At 36.4% G+C, this 18,233-nt stretch overlaps 1 protein-coding gene across 5 annotated transcripts in view; it reads left to right on the forward strand.

Moving 5' to 3' along the window:
- The window catches only part of CNTRL (centriolin), an 88,766-nt gene that overhangs the window by 7,916 nt on the left and 62,617 nt on the right, over positions 1 to 18,233 (forward strand). For all 5 annotated transcript variants that reach the window (XM_032865755.1, XM_032865750.1, XM_032865751.1 and 2 more), the window contains exons 3-7: positions 6,272 to 6,402; positions 9,869 to 9,999; positions 11,396 to 11,537; positions 14,078 to 14,264; positions 17,935 to 18,128. In XM_032865755.1, coding sequence (XP_032721646.1) covers positions 6,272 to 6,402; positions 9,869 to 9,999; positions 11,396 to 11,537; positions 14,078 to 14,264; positions 17,935 to 18,128 — 785 coding nt within the window. The remainder of the gene's footprint in view (positions 1 to 6,271; positions 6,403 to 9,868; positions 10,000 to 11,395; positions 11,538 to 14,077; positions 14,265 to 17,934; positions 18,129 to 18,233) is intronic.

The raw sequence follows: 18,233 nt of genomic DNA on the forward strand, positions 1-18,233 counted from the left end.
TTGTGGGAATCTGTTTTCAGAAATACATTCTTTTTTTCTAAAAGATGATTTAAAGTAATTGAATGTGAATGAAAACTATGATTTCTTTGCTAATGAAATCACAGCTATCTCTCTGCTCAGTTTTGATTACTAAACTTGATCAGCAATTGAGTTTAAACTATACACTTTGTCAGTTGGTATACTGTTGACTCTAATTTGATTAATATTTTAGAATATTAGTCATTTTCTTTCCTAGAACAGCCCAAATTAAGGGAAAAAAGCATATAATTTTGAACCAAAATAAATGTAATATTAACTTATTGTAAATAATCATAGGGAAACTTTGTCATATAGCCTGGATCTGAACCCAACATTAATTTTTTCTGACTCCTAATTAGGATAGGGTGTGCCGTCCATGAAGTTACAACTTTGGGTTATTCTCTGTTTAAAAAAGCAACAAATCTGAGATGCTCACCATTTAAAAAAAAAAAAAAGGGATTTTTAAGAATTCTGGTGTTTCTGAAGTTTAGATTGGAATTAAAAAAAAAAAAAACAAACCCAAAGAAGCAGATTAGTGACAGTTTATTAAAACAAAATAAAACAAAAAACTAGGTAATTTAGCACTGTAAAAAATGGATAACTATTTTAAAAAATAGCAAAAACAAAAAATTAGGGGCACCTGGGTGACTAGTTGGTTAAGCATCCCACTCTTGATTTTGGCTTAGGTCATGATCTCAGGGCTCTGAGATCCAGCCCTGTTTTGGGCTCTGCTCTGGGTGTGGAGTTTGCTTAAGATTCTCTCTCTCCCTTTTCTTCTGCACCCCTTCTCTCTCTCTACCTCTCTTTCTCTCTCTCTCCTTCTCTAAGAAAAAAAATATATATATATTGCTAAAACTTTAATGCTGCATATGATTAAAAGTATAAATTTTGGAGATTCTTCTGCCTGGGTTCAAGTCCTGGATTTCCACATCATTAGACACAAGATCTTGAGCAAACTATTATAATTTTTAAAAATAAATGGAAATGGGGCGCCTGTGTGGCTCAGTGGGTTAAAGCCTCTGCCTTTGGCTCAGGTCATGATCTCAGGGTCCTGGGATCGAGCCCCATATCGGGCTTTCTGCTTGGCGGGGAACCTGCTTCTACCTCTCTCTCTCTCTCTGCCTACTTGTGATCTCTGTCAAATGAATAAATAAAATCCTTAAAATAAATTGAAATAATAATTTGTATTTTTTAATTTTTTTAAAAAAATGTGCTCAATACATGGTTATTTATTTTAATTTTTTTATTAACATATAATGTATTATTTGCCCCAGGAGTACACGTATGTGAATCGTCAGGTTTATACACTTCACAGCACTCACCATAGTACATACCCTCCCCAATGTCCATAACCCAACCACCCTCTCCATACTCCCCTCCCCCCAGCAACCCTCAGTTTGTTTTGTGAGATTAAGAGTCTCTAATGGTTTATCTCCCTCCCGATCCCATCTTGTTTTATTTTTTCCTTCCCTACCCCCCAAGCCCCCTACTTTGCCTCTCAAATTCCTCATATCAGGGAGATCCTTGATAATTGTCTTTCTCTGATTGACTTATTTCGCTCAGCATAATACCCTCTAGTTCTATCCACGTAATTGTAAATGGCAAGATTTCATTTCTTTTGATGGCTGCATAATATTTCATTATAGAAATATACTATATCTTCTTTATCCATTCATCTGTCGGTGGACAACTAGGCTGGCTTTTTCCATAGTTTGGCTATTGTGGAAATTGCTGCTATAAACATTCAGGTGCATGTGCCCTTTCGGATCACTACATTTGTATGTTTAGGGTAAATACCCAGTAGTTTGATTGCTGGGTTGTAGGGTAGCTCTAACTTCAACTTTTTGAGGAACCTCCATGCTGTTTTCCAGAGTGGTTGCATCAGCTTGCATTCCCACCAACAGTGTAGGAGGGTTCCCCTTTCTCCACATCCTTGCCAGCATCTGTCATTTACTGACTTGTTAATTTTAGCCATTCTGACTAGTGTGAGGTGGTATCTCATTGTGGTTTTGATTTGTATTTTCCTGATGCTGAGTGATGTGGAGCACTTTTTCATGTGTCTGTTGGCCGTCTGGATGTCTTCTTTGCTGAAATGTCTGTTCATGTCCTCTGCCCATTTCTTGATTGGATTATTTGTTCTTTGGGTGTTGAGCTTGATAAGTTCTTTATAGATTTTGGATACTAGCCCTTTATCTGATATGTCGTTTGCAAATATCTTCTCCCATTCTGTAAGTTGTCTTTTGGTTTTGTTGACTATTTCCTTTGCTGTGCTTGATCCTGATGAAGTCCCAATATTTCATTTTTGCCCTTGCTTCCCTTGCCTTTGGCGATGTTTCTAGGAAGAAGTTGCTCTGGCTGAGGTTGAAGAGATTGCTACCTGTGTTCTCCTCAAAGATTTTGATGGATTCCTGTCTCACATTGAGGTCTTTTCCATTTTGAGTCTATTTTTGTGTGTGGTGTAAGAAAATGGTCCAGTTTCATTTTTCCGCATGTGGCTGCCCAATTTTCCCAACACCATTTGGTGAAGAGACTATCTTTTTTCCATTGGACATTATTTCCTATTTTGTCAAAGATTAGTTGACCATAGAGTTGAGGGTCTATTTCTGGGCTCTGTTTTCTGTTCTATTGATCTATGTGTCTGTTTTTGTGCCAGTACCATACTGTCTTAATGATGACAGCTTTGTAATAGAGCTTGAAGTCTGGAATTGTGATGCCACCAACCTTGGCTTTCTTTTTCAACATTCCTCTGGATTTTCAAGGTCTTTTCTGGTTCCATATAAATTTTAAGGTTATTTGTTCCATTTCTTTGAAAAAAAAAAAAAAGCGATGGCATTTTGATAGGGATTGCATTAAACATGTAGATTGCTTTAGGTAGCATAGACATTTTCACAATATTTGTCCTTCAATCCATGAGCGTGGAATGTTTTTCTATTTCTTTTTGTCTTCCTCAGTTTCTTTCATGAGTACTTTATAGTTTTCTGAGTGCAGATTCTTTGCCTCTTTGGTTAGGTTTATTCCTAGGTATCTTAAGATTCTGGGTGCAATTGTAAATGGGATTGACTCCTTAATTTCTCTTTCTTCTGTCTTGTTGTTGGTGTATAGAAACGCAACTGATTTCTGTGCATTGATTTTATATCCTGACACTTTAGTGAATTCCTGTACAAGTTCTAGCAGATTTGGAGTGGAGTCTTTTGGGTTTTCCACATAAAGTATCGTATCATCTGCAAAGAGTGATAGTTTGACTTCTTCTTTACCAATTTGGATGCCTTTAATTTCTTTTTGTTGTCTGATTGCTGAGGCTGGGACTTCTAGTACTATGTTGAATAGCAGTGGTGATAATGGACATCCCTGCTGTGTTCCTGACCTTAGCGGAAAAGCTCTCAGTTTCTCTACATTGAGAATGATATTCGCTGTGGGTTTTTCATAGATGGCTTTGATGATATTGAGGTATGTACCCTCTATCCCTACACTTTGAAGAGTTTTGATCAAGAAAGGATTCTGTACTTTGTCAAATGCTTTTTCAGCATCTATTGAGAGTATCATATGGTTCTTGTTCTTTCTTTTATTAATGTATTGTATCACATTGATTGATTTGTGGATGTTTCTGAGCCAACCTTGCAGCCCTGGAATAAATCCCACTTGGTCTTGGTGAATAATCCTTTTAATGTACTGTTGGATCCTATTGGCTAGTATTTTGGTGAGAATTTTTGCATCTGTGTTCATCAAGGTTATTGGTCTGTAATTCTCTTTTGATGGGGTTTTTGTCTGTTTTTGGGATCAAGGTAATGCTGGCCTCATAAAATGAGTTTGGAAGTTTTTCTTCCATTTCTATTTTTTGGAACAGTTTCAGGATATAAGATATTAATTGTTCTTTAACTGTTTGGTAGAATTCCCCTGGGAAACCGTCTGGCCCTGGGCTCTTGTTTGTTGGGAGATTTTTGATGACTGCTTCAATCTCCTTACTAGTTACGGATCTATTCAGGTTTTCTGTTTCTTCCTGGTTCAGTTGTGGTAGTTTATACATCTCTAGGAATGCATCCATTTCTTCCAGATTGTCAAATTTGCTGGCATAGAGTTGCTCATAATATGTTCTTAAAATTGTTTGTATTTCTTTGGTGTTGGTTGTGATCTCTCCTCTTTCATTCATGATTTTATTTATTTGGGTCCTTTCTCTTTTCCTTTTGATAAGTCTGGCCAGGGGTTTATCAACCTTATTAATTCTTTAAAGCACCAACTCCTGGTTTCGTTGATCTGTTCTTCTGTTCTTTTGGTTCTATTTCATTGATTTCTGCTCTGATCTTTATTATTTCTCTCTGCTGCTGGGTTTAGGCTTTCTTTGCTGTTCTTCCTCCAGCTCCTTTAGGTGTAGAGTTAGGTTTGTGTATTTGAGACCTTTCTTATTTCTTATGAAAGGCTTGTATTGCTATATACTTTTCTCTCAGGACTGTCTTTTCTGTGTCCCACAGATTTTGAACAGTTGTGTTTTCATTATCATTTGTTTCCATGAATTTTTTCAATTCTTCTTTAATTTCCTGGCTGACCCATTCATTCTTTAGTAGGATGCTCTTTAGCCTCTATGTATTTGACTTCTTTCCAACTTTCCTCTTGTGATTGAGTTCTAGCTTCAGAGCGTTGTGGTCTGAAAATATACAGGGAATGATTCCAATCTTTTGGTACGGGTTGAGACCTGATTTGTGACCCAGGATGTGATCTATTCTGGAGAATGTTCCATTTGCACTAGAGAAGAATGTGTATTCTGTTGCTTTGGGATGGGATGTTCGAATATATCTGTGATGTCCATCTGGTCCAGTGTGTCATTGAAGACCTTTATTTCTTTGTTGATCTTTTGCTTGGATGATTTCAGTGAGGGGGGTGTTAAAGTCCCCTACTATTATTGTATTATTGTCGATGTATTTCTTTGATTTTTTTATTAATTGGTTTATATAGTTGGCTGCTCCCATGTTAGGGGCATAGATATTTAAAATTGTTAGATCTTCTTGTTGGACAGACCCTTTGCATATGATACAGTGTCACTCCTCATCTCTTATTATAGTCTTTAGCTTAAAATCTAATTTATCTGATATAAGGATTGTCAGCCCAGCTTTCTTTTGATGTCCATTAGCATGGTAAATTGTTTTCCACCCCCTCACTTTAAATCTGGAGGTATCTTTGGGTCTAAAATGAGTTTCTTATAGACAGCATATTGATGGATTTTGTTTTTTTATCCATTCTGATACCCTTTGTCTTTTGGTTGGGGCATTTAGCCCATTTACATTCAGAGTAACTATTGAAAGATAGGAATTTAGTGCCACTGTATTGCCCATAAGGTGACTGTTAAACTGTATATTGTCTCTGTTCCTTTCTGGTCTACTACTTTTAGGTTCTCTCTTTGCTTAGAGAGAGAGTTCCTGAAGGTATTTTCAGTATTTCCTGTAGGCTGGTTTGGTGTTTACAAATTCTTTTAGTTTTTGTTTGTCCTGGAAGGTTTTTATCTCTCCTTCTATTTTCAATGATAGTCTAGCTGGATATAGTATTCTTGGCTGCATGTTTTTCTCATTTAGTGCTCTGAATGTCTCATGCCAGCTCTTTCTGGCCTGTCAGGTCTCTGTGGATCAGTCTGCTGCCAAAATAATATTTTTACCATTGTATGTTACAGACTTCTTGTCCCAAGCTGCTTTTAGGATAGTCTTTGTCACTAAGACTTATAAGTTTTGCTATTAGATGATGGGGTGTGGACCTATTTTTATTGATTTTTTGGTGGGTTCTCTGTGCCTCCTGGATTTTGATGCTTGTTCTCTTTGCTATATTAGGGAAATTCTCTACTATAATTTGCTCCAATTTACCTTCTTCCCTCTTCTCTCTTTCTTCTTCTTCTGGAATCCCAATTATTCTAATATTATTTCATCTTATGGTATCAGTTATCTCTCAAATTCTCCCCTCGTGGTCCAGTAGTTGTTTGAGTAATTTTTATTTTAAATGTACAAATTAAATTGTAAGTGTAAAGTATATAGTACAAGCTTGGCACAGAACTAATATTTGTGAAGCATAACTTACTGAAATTACTGTATATGTATGCAATTATTATAATGCTATATAAAGTAAAATATTATTAAAACATTGCAGTTATTAGAACTAACCAGCTTTTTTTATATTTGCATGGCTTAAAAAAATTTTTTGGTTATATAACATCAAAATAATTTGTTTTTCAGAGATATCCTGTTCTACTGATGATGATCTGTTTCTGTCATTTCAGAAGCTGATTCACATGCAGGAGTCCGATATATTACAGAGGCCCTTGTTAAAAAACTTACTAAACAGGACAATTTGGCTTTGGTGAAGTCTCTGAACCTTTCACTTGCTAAAGATGGTGGCAAGAAATTTAGGGTAGGTTACCAGCATTTTAAAAAAAGCTTTCTCTGTTTTAAAACTGAAAATTAAAAGATTGTATTAGGTTTATAGTATCATCTCATCCTAATGTCACCTAATTTGTAGCAGACCTTGTATTGTTTCCAGTGAAAGTTCTGTATTGTAAATATGACATCTTCACATTCATAAGCTCTTATTATTCTATACATTACTGGATTCTTTCTAGAGATGGGTTGGCAAACTATAACTTGTAGGCCAAATCAGGCCTGCCACCTATTTTTGTAAATAAAATTTTATTGGAACACAGTCACACTCATTTTTATACACATTGTCTGTGGCTGTTTTTGCAGTACAATAGCAGGGGTAAATAGTTGTCAAAAAGACCTTATGGCCCATAAAACCAAAAATATTTACTATGTGGCTTTTTCGATAAAAAATTTGCTGATCCCTGCTCTGGAGTGTTTATTACTTTATTTGTAAACTGTATAACATGAACACATTGTAAAAGACAACTTAAACTTTTTAATTGGAAAACATATAAACTTAGATGTCTACTACATTAGTCTCAAAAATTAATTCCAGAAGGTTGAAGATTTAATGAAACCAGAACAAAACCCACAAAAATGCTTATAGAAGTATTAGGAAAGAATATAGGAGGGTATATTTTAGAATCTTAGAGTTGGGAAAGCCCTTTAAGCAAGCACCAACCTTAATGCCACAAAGAAAAATATTGGCAGATTTAGTGTACATAAAGATTAAAGTGTTTAATGAAAGATATCTTTTTAAAAAGTTAAACTCTCAGGGAGTGTTTTCAACATATATAACAATACCCATATAATATAAAGAGCTTATACAATTCAGTAAGAGAGACAATTCAGTGGAAAATGTGCAAAGGATATGAACAAGGCATTCACAAAAGTATTATAAATAGCTAATAATAATATGAAAATATGTTCAACTTTATTAATATCAAAAAATGAGAAAACAATTGTTTGATACGATTTTCATTCTTGTATGTCAATGGACAAGAATTAAAAGGATTATTTCAGTGTTCAGAATTTGTGGGAAGTGAGTATTATCATATTGTCTTAGTGGGACATACACAAAGCTCCTGCATTTTAGAAAGACAGTTTGATAGTATTCATCCAAATTTCAAGTCTGCTTATTTGATTCAGCAATTGAGTTTATACTTACTGAATTTATACTTACCAACCCAGCAGTTCTACTCCTTGATGTCTATTCTACCAATATTACATGCACAGGTATCCAGAAGTATCTATATAGTCATTTTTTTAAAAGATTTTTATTAATTTATTTGACAGGGAGAGAGAGAGATCACAAGTAGGCAGAGAGGCAGGCAGAGAGAGAGGGGGAAGCAGGCTCCCCACTGAGCAGAGAGCCTGATGCAGGGCTCGATCCCAGGACCCTGAGATCATGACCTGAGTCAAGGGCAGAGGTTTAACCCACTGAGCCACAGGCGCCCCTATATAGTCATGTTTATTAAGCATTATTTGAAATAGAAAAAATTGGAAATAACCAAATTTCTATCAATAGGGAATTGGTTAAATAAATTATGGTTCTGTAGACCATGAGGTACTATCAAGTTTCTTTAAAAAATAAGTTAGAGCTCTATGTATTAATGTGGGACAATGTCTGCAGTGCACTTAATGAAAAAAATTCTAAGACATTTTGTATAGTAAGGTCTAAAAATTCTGTTTTACTATATGTGTATATATCGATGTAAATGAATAGAAAGATACAGATGTTTATATGTCAGCCTCTTAACAATGGTTACCTTTGATCAGTGGGATATTTTTTTTCAGGGGCCTGGGTTCTTCATGAAGAGGGCTTCTTATGTTTCATTGAAATTTTTATTAGAGTATATTTATGTCTTGTGTAATTAAAAAGGAAAAAGGAGACATTCTGGAGTTTTCTGCAAAAATGAAATCAAAGTAGTAAATATTTACTGAATGCTTATTATATGCCAGGCATTATGTTAGGCTGTGGGAATAGGTATACAGGTAAATAAGCTTAGTTTCTGATCTCTGGGAACTTAGAGCTTCCTAGAGGAATGCCTGGGATTAAGAGGAGAAATAGTGAAGGGGAGTCAGAGAGAGAGAGAGTACCCACAGGAGAGGCATACCCAGTGAAGAAGTCTGAAGGGGATATTAGAACAGAAGATCTAAGAGTATGATGAATGGAGGCCAAAGGAGGGAGAACTTCAAGCAGGAATGGATGATATAAAATGTCACAGAATCATTAAATAGGATGAAAACTTAGAAGTCACTTGAATACTACATCAAAAACTAATGATGTACTCTATGCTGGTTAAATGAACATGATAATTATTAAAAAAAATTTTTTTAAAAGACATGATTCAGAAAAAAAAAAGCCATTTGGATTTGGCAGTTAAAAAGCCCTTCTATTTCTCAAACCAACCAAATTCAGTCTTTTAGGGCCTTTGTATTTTTCTACTCTGCCTGTTACTCTCTGCCCCGAGGTATTCATACAGCTGGTTTCTTGTTATTAAGGTCTCAGTTCAGTGTACTTCCTCTGTGAGGCCTTCTTTTACCACCCAGTTGCCATTAGCGACCTTCTCCATGACTCTTTCATTCTTTTCGACAACAAATATTTATTCAGTGCCCACTGCGTGCCAGGCATTTATGCCTATGCAGTGAACACAGCAGACAAATCTGCCACCTTGGTGCCTTACATGCTGTCCCATCATGTTATCTTTATTTTCTTGTTAGTACACTTCAGTGTCTGAAAATGTTGTTTATGTAGGGGCTTTCTCTGTGAATGAAAGCAAGAACCTTGGTTTCCTTACTCACCAGTGTATTTCTAGTACCTAGAACAGCCCCGGCACATAATCCATGTTTGATAAATATTTGTGGAATGGGTGGGTGGATGACAATCTTGGGGAGAGCTATTTGAATACATGGTAAAAGCATAAGATATTTTGCCTTCCCGGTAGAATAAATGGAAGGCAGAATGAGCAAGTGTACACAACTCTTGTGAGAACGTAGTCTAGCTCACTGGTATCCATTGCCCAGTGGTGCATGTGGTATGTAGTAAGTACGACGGGTATCCATGAAATAGTGACGTTTTATACTTGGGGGGGAAGATCCAGGAGTGAAAGAGATTAAAGATGCAAGACCGTGGAGGGAAAAGGTAGATGAAGTTGCACAAGAGGATGAGTACCTAGTTCAACTTCAAGGAGAGGAGGGAGAGGCTTAGAAAAGTTGAAGTGGACTTGTTGGATCATCTTGATTTTCTTGATACATAGGAAGTGTTGTCCACTGAGGGGCGTGGAGAGCTGCTATTCCTGGGTGAAGGAAGCTGTACCAAGGGATTGTCCAGGAGAGCAGGAAGCATTTATTATTCTCTGGTGACTGATCAAAACAGCCCCTGATGCACATACATACATGTACTTTATGTTAAGGCGCCTGTCATATAAAGTATTTATTCATTTGTTTCCAATTAGTGTATCGAAAATTTGGAAAAATGCGTTAAACTTGAAGTACTGAATCTCAGCTATAATCTAATAGGGAAGATTGAGAAATTGGACAAGCTGTCAAAATTACGCGAACTCAACTTATCATATAACAAAATCTGGTAAGTAAGTAAGTGCTTCTTTAGGTAGCATTGCAGTGGTGTCTTTGTTGAAGAGGTAGGTCGATGTTGCCCACATTACTGAATTGCAAGAGTTCTTTGAAACAGCAGGCACTTGGATCCCAATTCAGTGCTAGTCTAGCGCTTCACATGTGATAACTGCTTTCATGTTTTGGCATTGCTGAAGTACAGTATAATACCTTTCTAGCATTATCAAAGAAGGAGATGCACGAACACCAAATTTTATTTTAATTCCATTTTGATAGGAAGTTTTCACAGATAGTCTTTGATCCACTCACTGCCTTATTCCATTAAGAAAGTTGACATGAAGCAGTGTTTAAACCCTGTCATTTTGGTCTTAAAGATATTTCAATGTATTTTGATCGTATGTGTTTATCCTGATGTTCTTTGTTTATTGCTATAATACACTCAGTTATGCTTCCATTTCATAATATATATTACTTGAGAAATAAACGTGATAAAACTGACAGTGGTAAAAACCACACATAGAACACTTATTATAAACAAAATGATGCAATTATCAAATATTAAAAATCTTTATACCTGTATACTTCCCCCACCTTAGACTTGGAAGATATCGTGGCCAACATAACAAAACCACTAACAGTGGCAGAAGCTCTAATATGGCAGAAAATGAAAGAGGGGAAAAAACGGAATCAAATCCTTAATGTGAAATTTGTATAAAAAATTAATCCTGATAAAAATAATTTCAGTAAAATAAAAATGAAAATAAAGAAGTTCGGAAATATTTGTCCATAGAAAATTTACCAGGGACTTAAAATGACAAATTATAATCAATTAAGTTGGGAAAATATCTCATCAGTGAAAATTCATCAATATGAATGATAAATGTTTTATTGATTTAAATATTCTAACTAAAATATTTATGTTCATAAATACAGTGTTCTAGAGAGTCCATCAGTTCAAAATGGCAGACATGTCCTGCTCTGTCATAGCTAATCTTTTGGTGATGACTTAGGGTAATAATTAAGGATATCTCTTGTACAGGGCTGTGTACAACATAGGAAAGTGTGCTGATGAGTGGTTCAGTTCTCCCCTGGCTGTCCACTAGGACCGCTCCTTGTGGGTAGTGGCAATGCCATGGATAGACTCTCCTTTTCTGTGTTGTGGGATCCTAAAGTCTGATAGTAAGATAAGTAGGATTCCTAGACCCAGTAATGAAAAGTTGGCAGCTTAGCTGTTCTGGTCAATTTCTTTTTAGCCACTTTTGTTTGGTTCTCATTTATAAAAAAGGTTAACAAATTATAATTATGAAAGTAACCCCACATAAAAACCAAGGCTATTTATTCTTAAGACATACAGTTGAGGAACTCTATCATTGTATTTACTAAATTTGATTTTATCCTTTGGTTTCCAGCAAAATTGAAGGCATAGAAAATATGTATAATCTGCAAAAGCTAAACCTTGCAGGAAATGAAATTGAACATATCCCAGTATGGTTAGGGAAGAAGTTAAAATCTTTGCGAGTCCTCAATCTGAAAGGCAACAAGATATCATCGGTAAGTTATTCAAAGTAGCAAGAATTTTTTTTTTCCAAATTTTTAGACTTGTTGAAAAAAATATTAAAATCTAAGTTTTTAAAAAATGAGATTTCTTGGGACACCTGGTTGGCTCAGTTGGTTAAGTGTCTGTCTTCGGCCCAGGTCTTGATCCCAGGATCAAGCCCCACATTGGGTTCTCTGCTCAGTGGGGAGCCGCCATCTTCCTTTCCCTCTGCCGCTCACCCTGCTTATGCTCTGTGTGTGTGTGTCAAATAAATAAATAAAATTTTTTTTTTTCCAAGAGAGATTTCTTCTTTGAAGTTTCTTGGTCCTTTGACCAGACATCAAATTTAGGCATAACCTAGGACTCTAGGGTAATTAAATGTAGGGATTTCTGCTTTTACCTGGTTCTATGGTAACTGAGAGTTGATCTCTTGGGATTTTTGCATCTATCATTTCATTTGAGCCTCAGAAAATTTTTCTTAGGGAGGCAGTAAAGGGATTATTTTTTTAATACTAGCAGTTAGATAGTATTTTGTCCATTTTCAGGTTAAGTCTCTTACCCAAGTCACACAACTTGTGCCAGAGTCCAGGTCACTGAATTCCAGGAACCAAGTTTTTATTTTATTTTATTTTATTTTATTTTTTTCAAACTTATGAATTAAGCTTAATTATAGTGTCAGGTGCTTTAAGAGTTATTGTCAGTGTCAAGTTTAATCCCTAGCTCTTTTATCATGGAGCAACTTTGTTATCATGGCTCACATAATCTAGTAATCGTGTATGCTTTCCTTTGGAGTATAATTTATTATTTTCTTCTAACATTTATATATTAGGTGTTTAATAAGTATTTGTTAAATAAAAACATTAATTTACTTAAATCTATATTAAAATTGGAAAAAACATACTTAAAGAACATCAGTCATAGAGAAGACAGTAAAAGATGTGCTTTCTAATCTGGGTCTAGACCTGCCTTCTGTGACCTTGGAGAAGCCCTTTATCTCTCCAAAACCTATTGTTTAAATTGGAGAAAAAAAACCCTACCCTGCCTTCTTCGAGGGTGTTATGGGGCTCAGATAAAATGATAGATGTGAAAATGTTTTAAAAACTTTAAAACACTAAATATCTCCTTAAACTTTCACCAGTGGAAGTCAATAATGATGAACAACATTTGTTTAATTACTGTGCAGGTTGCAATGTCTATGCTTTCTTATTTCATCTTTATAAAGTTCTGGTAAGGTGACTCTGTACCATTTCACTGCAACAGTCCAAGAGCCTCAGAGCCCAAACCCTATACCATGTGGCATAGCCTGACCTTGGAGCTCTTGAGGTATATGCTGTGATGCAAAGAGGTAGCCGTGAATCTAAAATTTGCTGTAAATATTCCTCCAAGTAGTCAATTGTTAGATAGTACTCAGTGTCAACTGATGTTAACAGGAAAATCATTCAAAAATATTTATTAATCATTTCTAATTTTTCATGACTTTCTCATCCCAGTTTATATTTGACATTGGCATCAGTAAGAGTGATACACATTCACTTGTGAGAGATTTATTTATACTGGGTATTAGGAGTAGTATTTCTCAACCTTTTATTTTTACTTATTTATTTCTTAAAAGATTTTATTTGTTTGATAGAGAGATAGCAAGAGAGGGGAATGCAAATAGGGGGAGTGGGAGAGGGAGAAGCAGACTCCCCGCTGAGCAGGGATCCTGAGATGGAGCTCCGTCCCAGGACCCTAGGATCATAACCTGAGCTGATGTCAGATGCTTAATGACTGAGTCACCCAGGCATCCCTATTTCTTAACCTTTTAAAGTTCCTCTTCGGATAAACATAAAAATCTTTTAGAAATGTGAGTATCCTGGGGACACCTGGGTGGCTCAGTGGGTTAAGCCTCTGCCTTCAGCTCAGCTCATGATCTCAGGGTCCTGGGATCGAGCCCCGCATCGGGCTCTCTGCTCAGCGGGGAGCCTGCTTCTCCGCCCCTCTCTCTCTGCCTGCCTCTCTGCCTACTTGTGATCTCTGTCTGTCAAATAAATACAATCTTTTTTAAAAAATGTGAGTATCCTGTATCCTTACTAATTTCTTTTAACTATCAATTATAACTGTTATCTGAAAATTCGCCAAAATCTTTCTTATAGCCATTTATATTTTTGATGTGTTCAGTCAGTATAATGCATAAATAATAGGTTTAAAGTTACACAGACGAATTCAAATCCTGTTTTGTTCATTTGTAAGCACTGAGCTTTGGGGAAGTTATTTAACTTCTTCTAATCTTAGTATCTTTGTCTACAAAATTAAGATGTTGTTTCTATCATAGATTGTTATGAGGAGTCATAAATGAAATGGCATATGGAAAATACCTAATACTGCCCTGATACACTATAGATACTCAAATACTTTCCATTCCTCCCCTCACACCACTAATTTTGGATAATAGGTTCTATGAATAGGTTCCTTGCCATGTTGGTAGCAATTTTCTTGATTATTATTTTCTTTAGGTATGTTTTATTATTTTAAAATTAAATTACACTAATGCTAATGTTATATATCATTTCAGCTCCAAGATGTAAGCAAACTGAAACCACTTCAAGATTTGACATCTCTGATCCTTCTTGAAAATCCAGTTGTGACCCTTCCTCATTACATGCAGTTTACTATTTTTCACCTTCGCTCATTAGAAAGTTTGGAAGGTCAGCCGGTGACTACCCAGGACAGACAAGAAGCTTTTGAGAGATTCAGTTTAGGTAAAGTGACATTTAAAAAAACTAAATTTGGGCAGGGGAGAAATTTATGTTCAGAAGTTATCCAGAAAAATATATTGAAGTATGAGCTTTATAATGCTATTAAAATATTTTTGGAAAATACCCCCATAAATGAATTAACATAAGCATCATTATACAACAATTATACATTAATATCATTAAGAATTATATATTTATTGAGCACGTACTGTGAACCAGGCACTATATCTGGCACTAAGGACACAATGGTGAACAAGACATATGGTATGGGCCTCAATGTAGATTGTATTTTAATGGAAAAGAAAGACAAAAAGCGCACAAACCCAGATAAAGTAGCAGAGGAGAGAACCCCCTTTGGGCAAAGGTGGTGTGAAGAAATGACTCTCTGAGAAGTGACATATAACCTGACAGCATATGTAGGAGAAGATTAGCCATGTAAAGAAAGACATTCAGAGAGACGACCAGCTTGCAATTTCAGGTTGGAAAGCCTCTGGTAAATTAAGGAAGTAAAGGTTCAGTATGACTGGATGATAGCTCAAGAAAAAGTTGAGAGAGCTGGGGGAGGGGAGAGATGACACAGGGGCTTGCAGCTTGGGTTTTATTTCAGGTGCGGTAGGAAACTATTAAGAATTTTTAGGCAGCAGTGGGACACGATCACTTATTAAGATTATTTTGAGTACATAACTTAGCCTGATGAGCACTGAGTAATGCATAGAGTTCAATTACTATATTGTACATCTGAAACTAATATAACACTGCATGTTAAGTATACTGGAATTAAAATATTTTTTTAAAGATTATTTTTAGTGCAGGATGGAGAATGATTTGGAGCAGGACAAATGGAGATAAAGGCACCTGTCCAGAGGCTATTGCGGTAATCTAGGCTAGAAGTGTTGGTGGCCTGTATTTAGGTGGTGCATGTGGAATAGATCAGTTTTAGAGGTAGAATCAGCAATACTCTAATGAATTGGGTAATTCCCAGGCTTCTGGCTTGAGTAAGTGGTTGGATTGGTGATATTATGTATACAAAAGGGAAACTTTAAAGTGGGGAGTTTGAATGTCTGTGAGACAACCTAGAAGAGGGTTAGAAATGTGAGCCTGGATTTAAAAGAGTTATAAATGTGGTGGTTGTCAGCCTAACAGGGATTTTTAATCCCACTGGAATTGATTCATTTACTCAGTCAGGTTGAGAAGAGCAAGGTGAGCCATCTAAGGAAACTGAGAAAGAGAGGCTGAGTAAGCGGAAACCCAGGAAACAGTGGGTTGTAAAAGCCCCAAGAAGATTTCATGAGAGGAAGTGGTCAGCTAGGTTGAATGTTGCAGAGAATAAAGAAAATGTAAGATGAGGACAGAGAAGTGCTTTAGATAGGCAATACACGATTGTCTTAACCAACGGCAGTTAAGGAGTGGTTCGAACAAATGATCCAAGAATGAATGGAAGGGACACATTTGGGTGAAGGTTTGAAATTTCCTCCCACAATTTCTCTCTCCTAGTACCTAATAAATGGATTTTTAAAAAGAGTTTAAGTTAAAAAAAAAAAAATTCACCAGTAGCTTCCAAACCAGGAAATGGACAGAACCAAATGTAGTAAACCTCAAAGCCTAGTAACCAGAGAAAGGAAGAGCATATTTGAGGGTGGAGTGGAGAGACCATTATGGCTTAATTCTTATGGTCCTTGAAAAGACAAGATGACATCAGAGAAAAAGAGGAAAGATTGTCTCTTGATAAGAGGGACACTAATTCTGGAGGGAGCAAAGATGTGTGCATCTCTGCAAAGATGCAAAGTTCTGTTTCTTTGGTGGTGCAAAAATGAGAAAGTTCCTATGGGTAGGGTCTTTTTTCTCAGTGAAAAATGAGGTCATCAGCTGAGAAGGAAAATGGAAGGACTATGGGAGATTTAAAGAGAAAGAAGAAAGTATGAAATAGCTATTTTAGAGCACTGGGAAATGTGTCTGTAGGTCCAACCATTTGAAATTGATGTTAGTCCACTTTGGTTTACAAAAACAGTTTGATACAATCCTTGAAAAATATGGTAAATTTTTATTAGTTTGGACCCCCCCAACTCAGTATTTGTTACCCTAAAGTTTATGTTTGGAATCTTTAAAAATATAAATAATGCAAAGGAAAGTCCTCATAAATACACTTTTGGGGGAAATGTTTCATTTACTTAGGATTATTTATGACTCCGAATATTTATTAGGAGCCTTTAAGGCTCTTGGGATCCAGCAGTGAGCCAGACAGATGCAGTTTCTGCTTTTACAAAGCTTTAGTGGGAAAGGCAGATGCCTAGCCATTTGATCACATTTTATAACTCATTATGTGACGAAGGGCACAGCAGAAGTACAGGGTAAGGGACGCCTGGGTGGCTCAGTGGGTTAAAGCCTCTGCCTTCAGCTCAGGTCATGATCCCAGGGTCCTGGGATCGAACCCTGCATTGGGCTCTCTGCTCGGCAGGGAGCCTGCTTCCTCCTCTTTCTCTGCCTGCCTCTCTGCCTACTTGTGCTCTCTGTCTGTCAAATAAATAAATAAAATCTTTAAAAAAAAATAAAAAAGAAGAATTACAGGGTGACCTGAGAGCATTTCTGGGAAACATCTCACCTGCGGAGAGCATAAAGTCAGGGCAGGCCTCTCGAAATATTTTTCAAAACTAAGACCAGAAGAGTACGAAATAGGCCAGTAGGAGATAGAGGAAGAAAGTTCCAGACAGAGATTTGAAAAAAAAAGCCTGCATCTGACTCTTGGCTTTCGCTCGGGTAGTGATCTAGAGTTGTGAGATCAAGCCCCGTGACTGGCTCTGTGCTCAGCGGGGAGTCTGCCAATCCTTTTCCCTTCCCCCCTGCCCTTCCCCCTCTCTCTCTAAAATAAATAAAACATTAAAAAAAAAAAAAAGCTTTCAGGTAAGAAGAGAGACATCACAAATCTCAAGAAGTGGAGTCACTTCAGAAAGGCTACATTTGGGTGTACTTAAAAATAAGGCCGGAAAGGGAGTTTGGGACCAAATCATGAATATCTTTGTTAAGTTCTTCATGTAAGTTTTGGAAGCTATCCTATCCATAGTAGGAAGCCTCTGAAGGATTTTTAAAATCACATAGTATTTTGCAAACCTATTTGCAGCATCCTTTAAAGTGTAATTATTACTATCAGATAAGATAAAATATTGCAAGTTTTTTAATAGGAGACCTGGGGAAAAACCTCATTTACCAACATCCTAATTGAATGAAATACCGGAAGTAAAGTGTTGTCTTTTTAAAAAAATATTTATTTGTTTATTTATTTGAGAGAGCTAGAGAGCGGTGGTCGGGGGGTGGATGTAGAGGGAGAGAATCTTCAAGAAGACTCCTCTCTGAATGTGGAGCCAGATACTGGGCCAGATCTCACAACCCTGAGATCACGACCCAGGCTGAAACCAAGATGCTTAATCAACTGAGCCACCCAGGTGCCCTCTAATGTGTTATCTTTTAAAATTTTTATCCAGATGATAATGCCTTCTTACTTTTTGATATAAATCACTTGCTAGCTCAAGATTGTCTTTTTTTCCCCAAAACCATACTGAATAATTTTCAAGGTAGAATTGTGCTTTTATTATTCTAAGAGTATTATTTGAGAAGTATTCTTACCTTTCTTCAAGTAAAATATATAACGATTAATAAACTTTTAAATTTGTGTTGGCAGATGAGATAGAAAGACTGGAAAGAGATCTGGAGAAGAAGATAATGGAAACTGAAGAGCTTAGGAGCGAACAGACAAGGTTCCTTGAGGAAATTAAAAGTCAAGATAAATTGAACAAATCACTGAAAGAGGAGGCCAGGCTACAAAAACAGAGCTATGAGGAGATGGAGAGTAACCTAAACACAAAAAATGAATTGGTAAGCCTGTGTTTTACATTGCTTTGACTATATTCTCTTGAAATAGAGAATTCTTTCTTCTTGGGTCTAAAAACAAAACTTCTTGATCGTAGAATGGGGAAGATG

The sequence above is a fragment of the Lontra canadensis genome, unplaced genomic scaffold (genome assembly GCF_010015895.1).
Source record: "Lontra canadensis isolate GAN:19392208 unplaced genomic scaffold, GSC_riverotter_1.0 scaffold30, whole genome shotgun sequence".
NCBI classification, from domain to species: Eukaryota; Metazoa; Chordata; class Mammalia; order Carnivora; family Mustelidae; genus Lontra; species Lontra canadensis.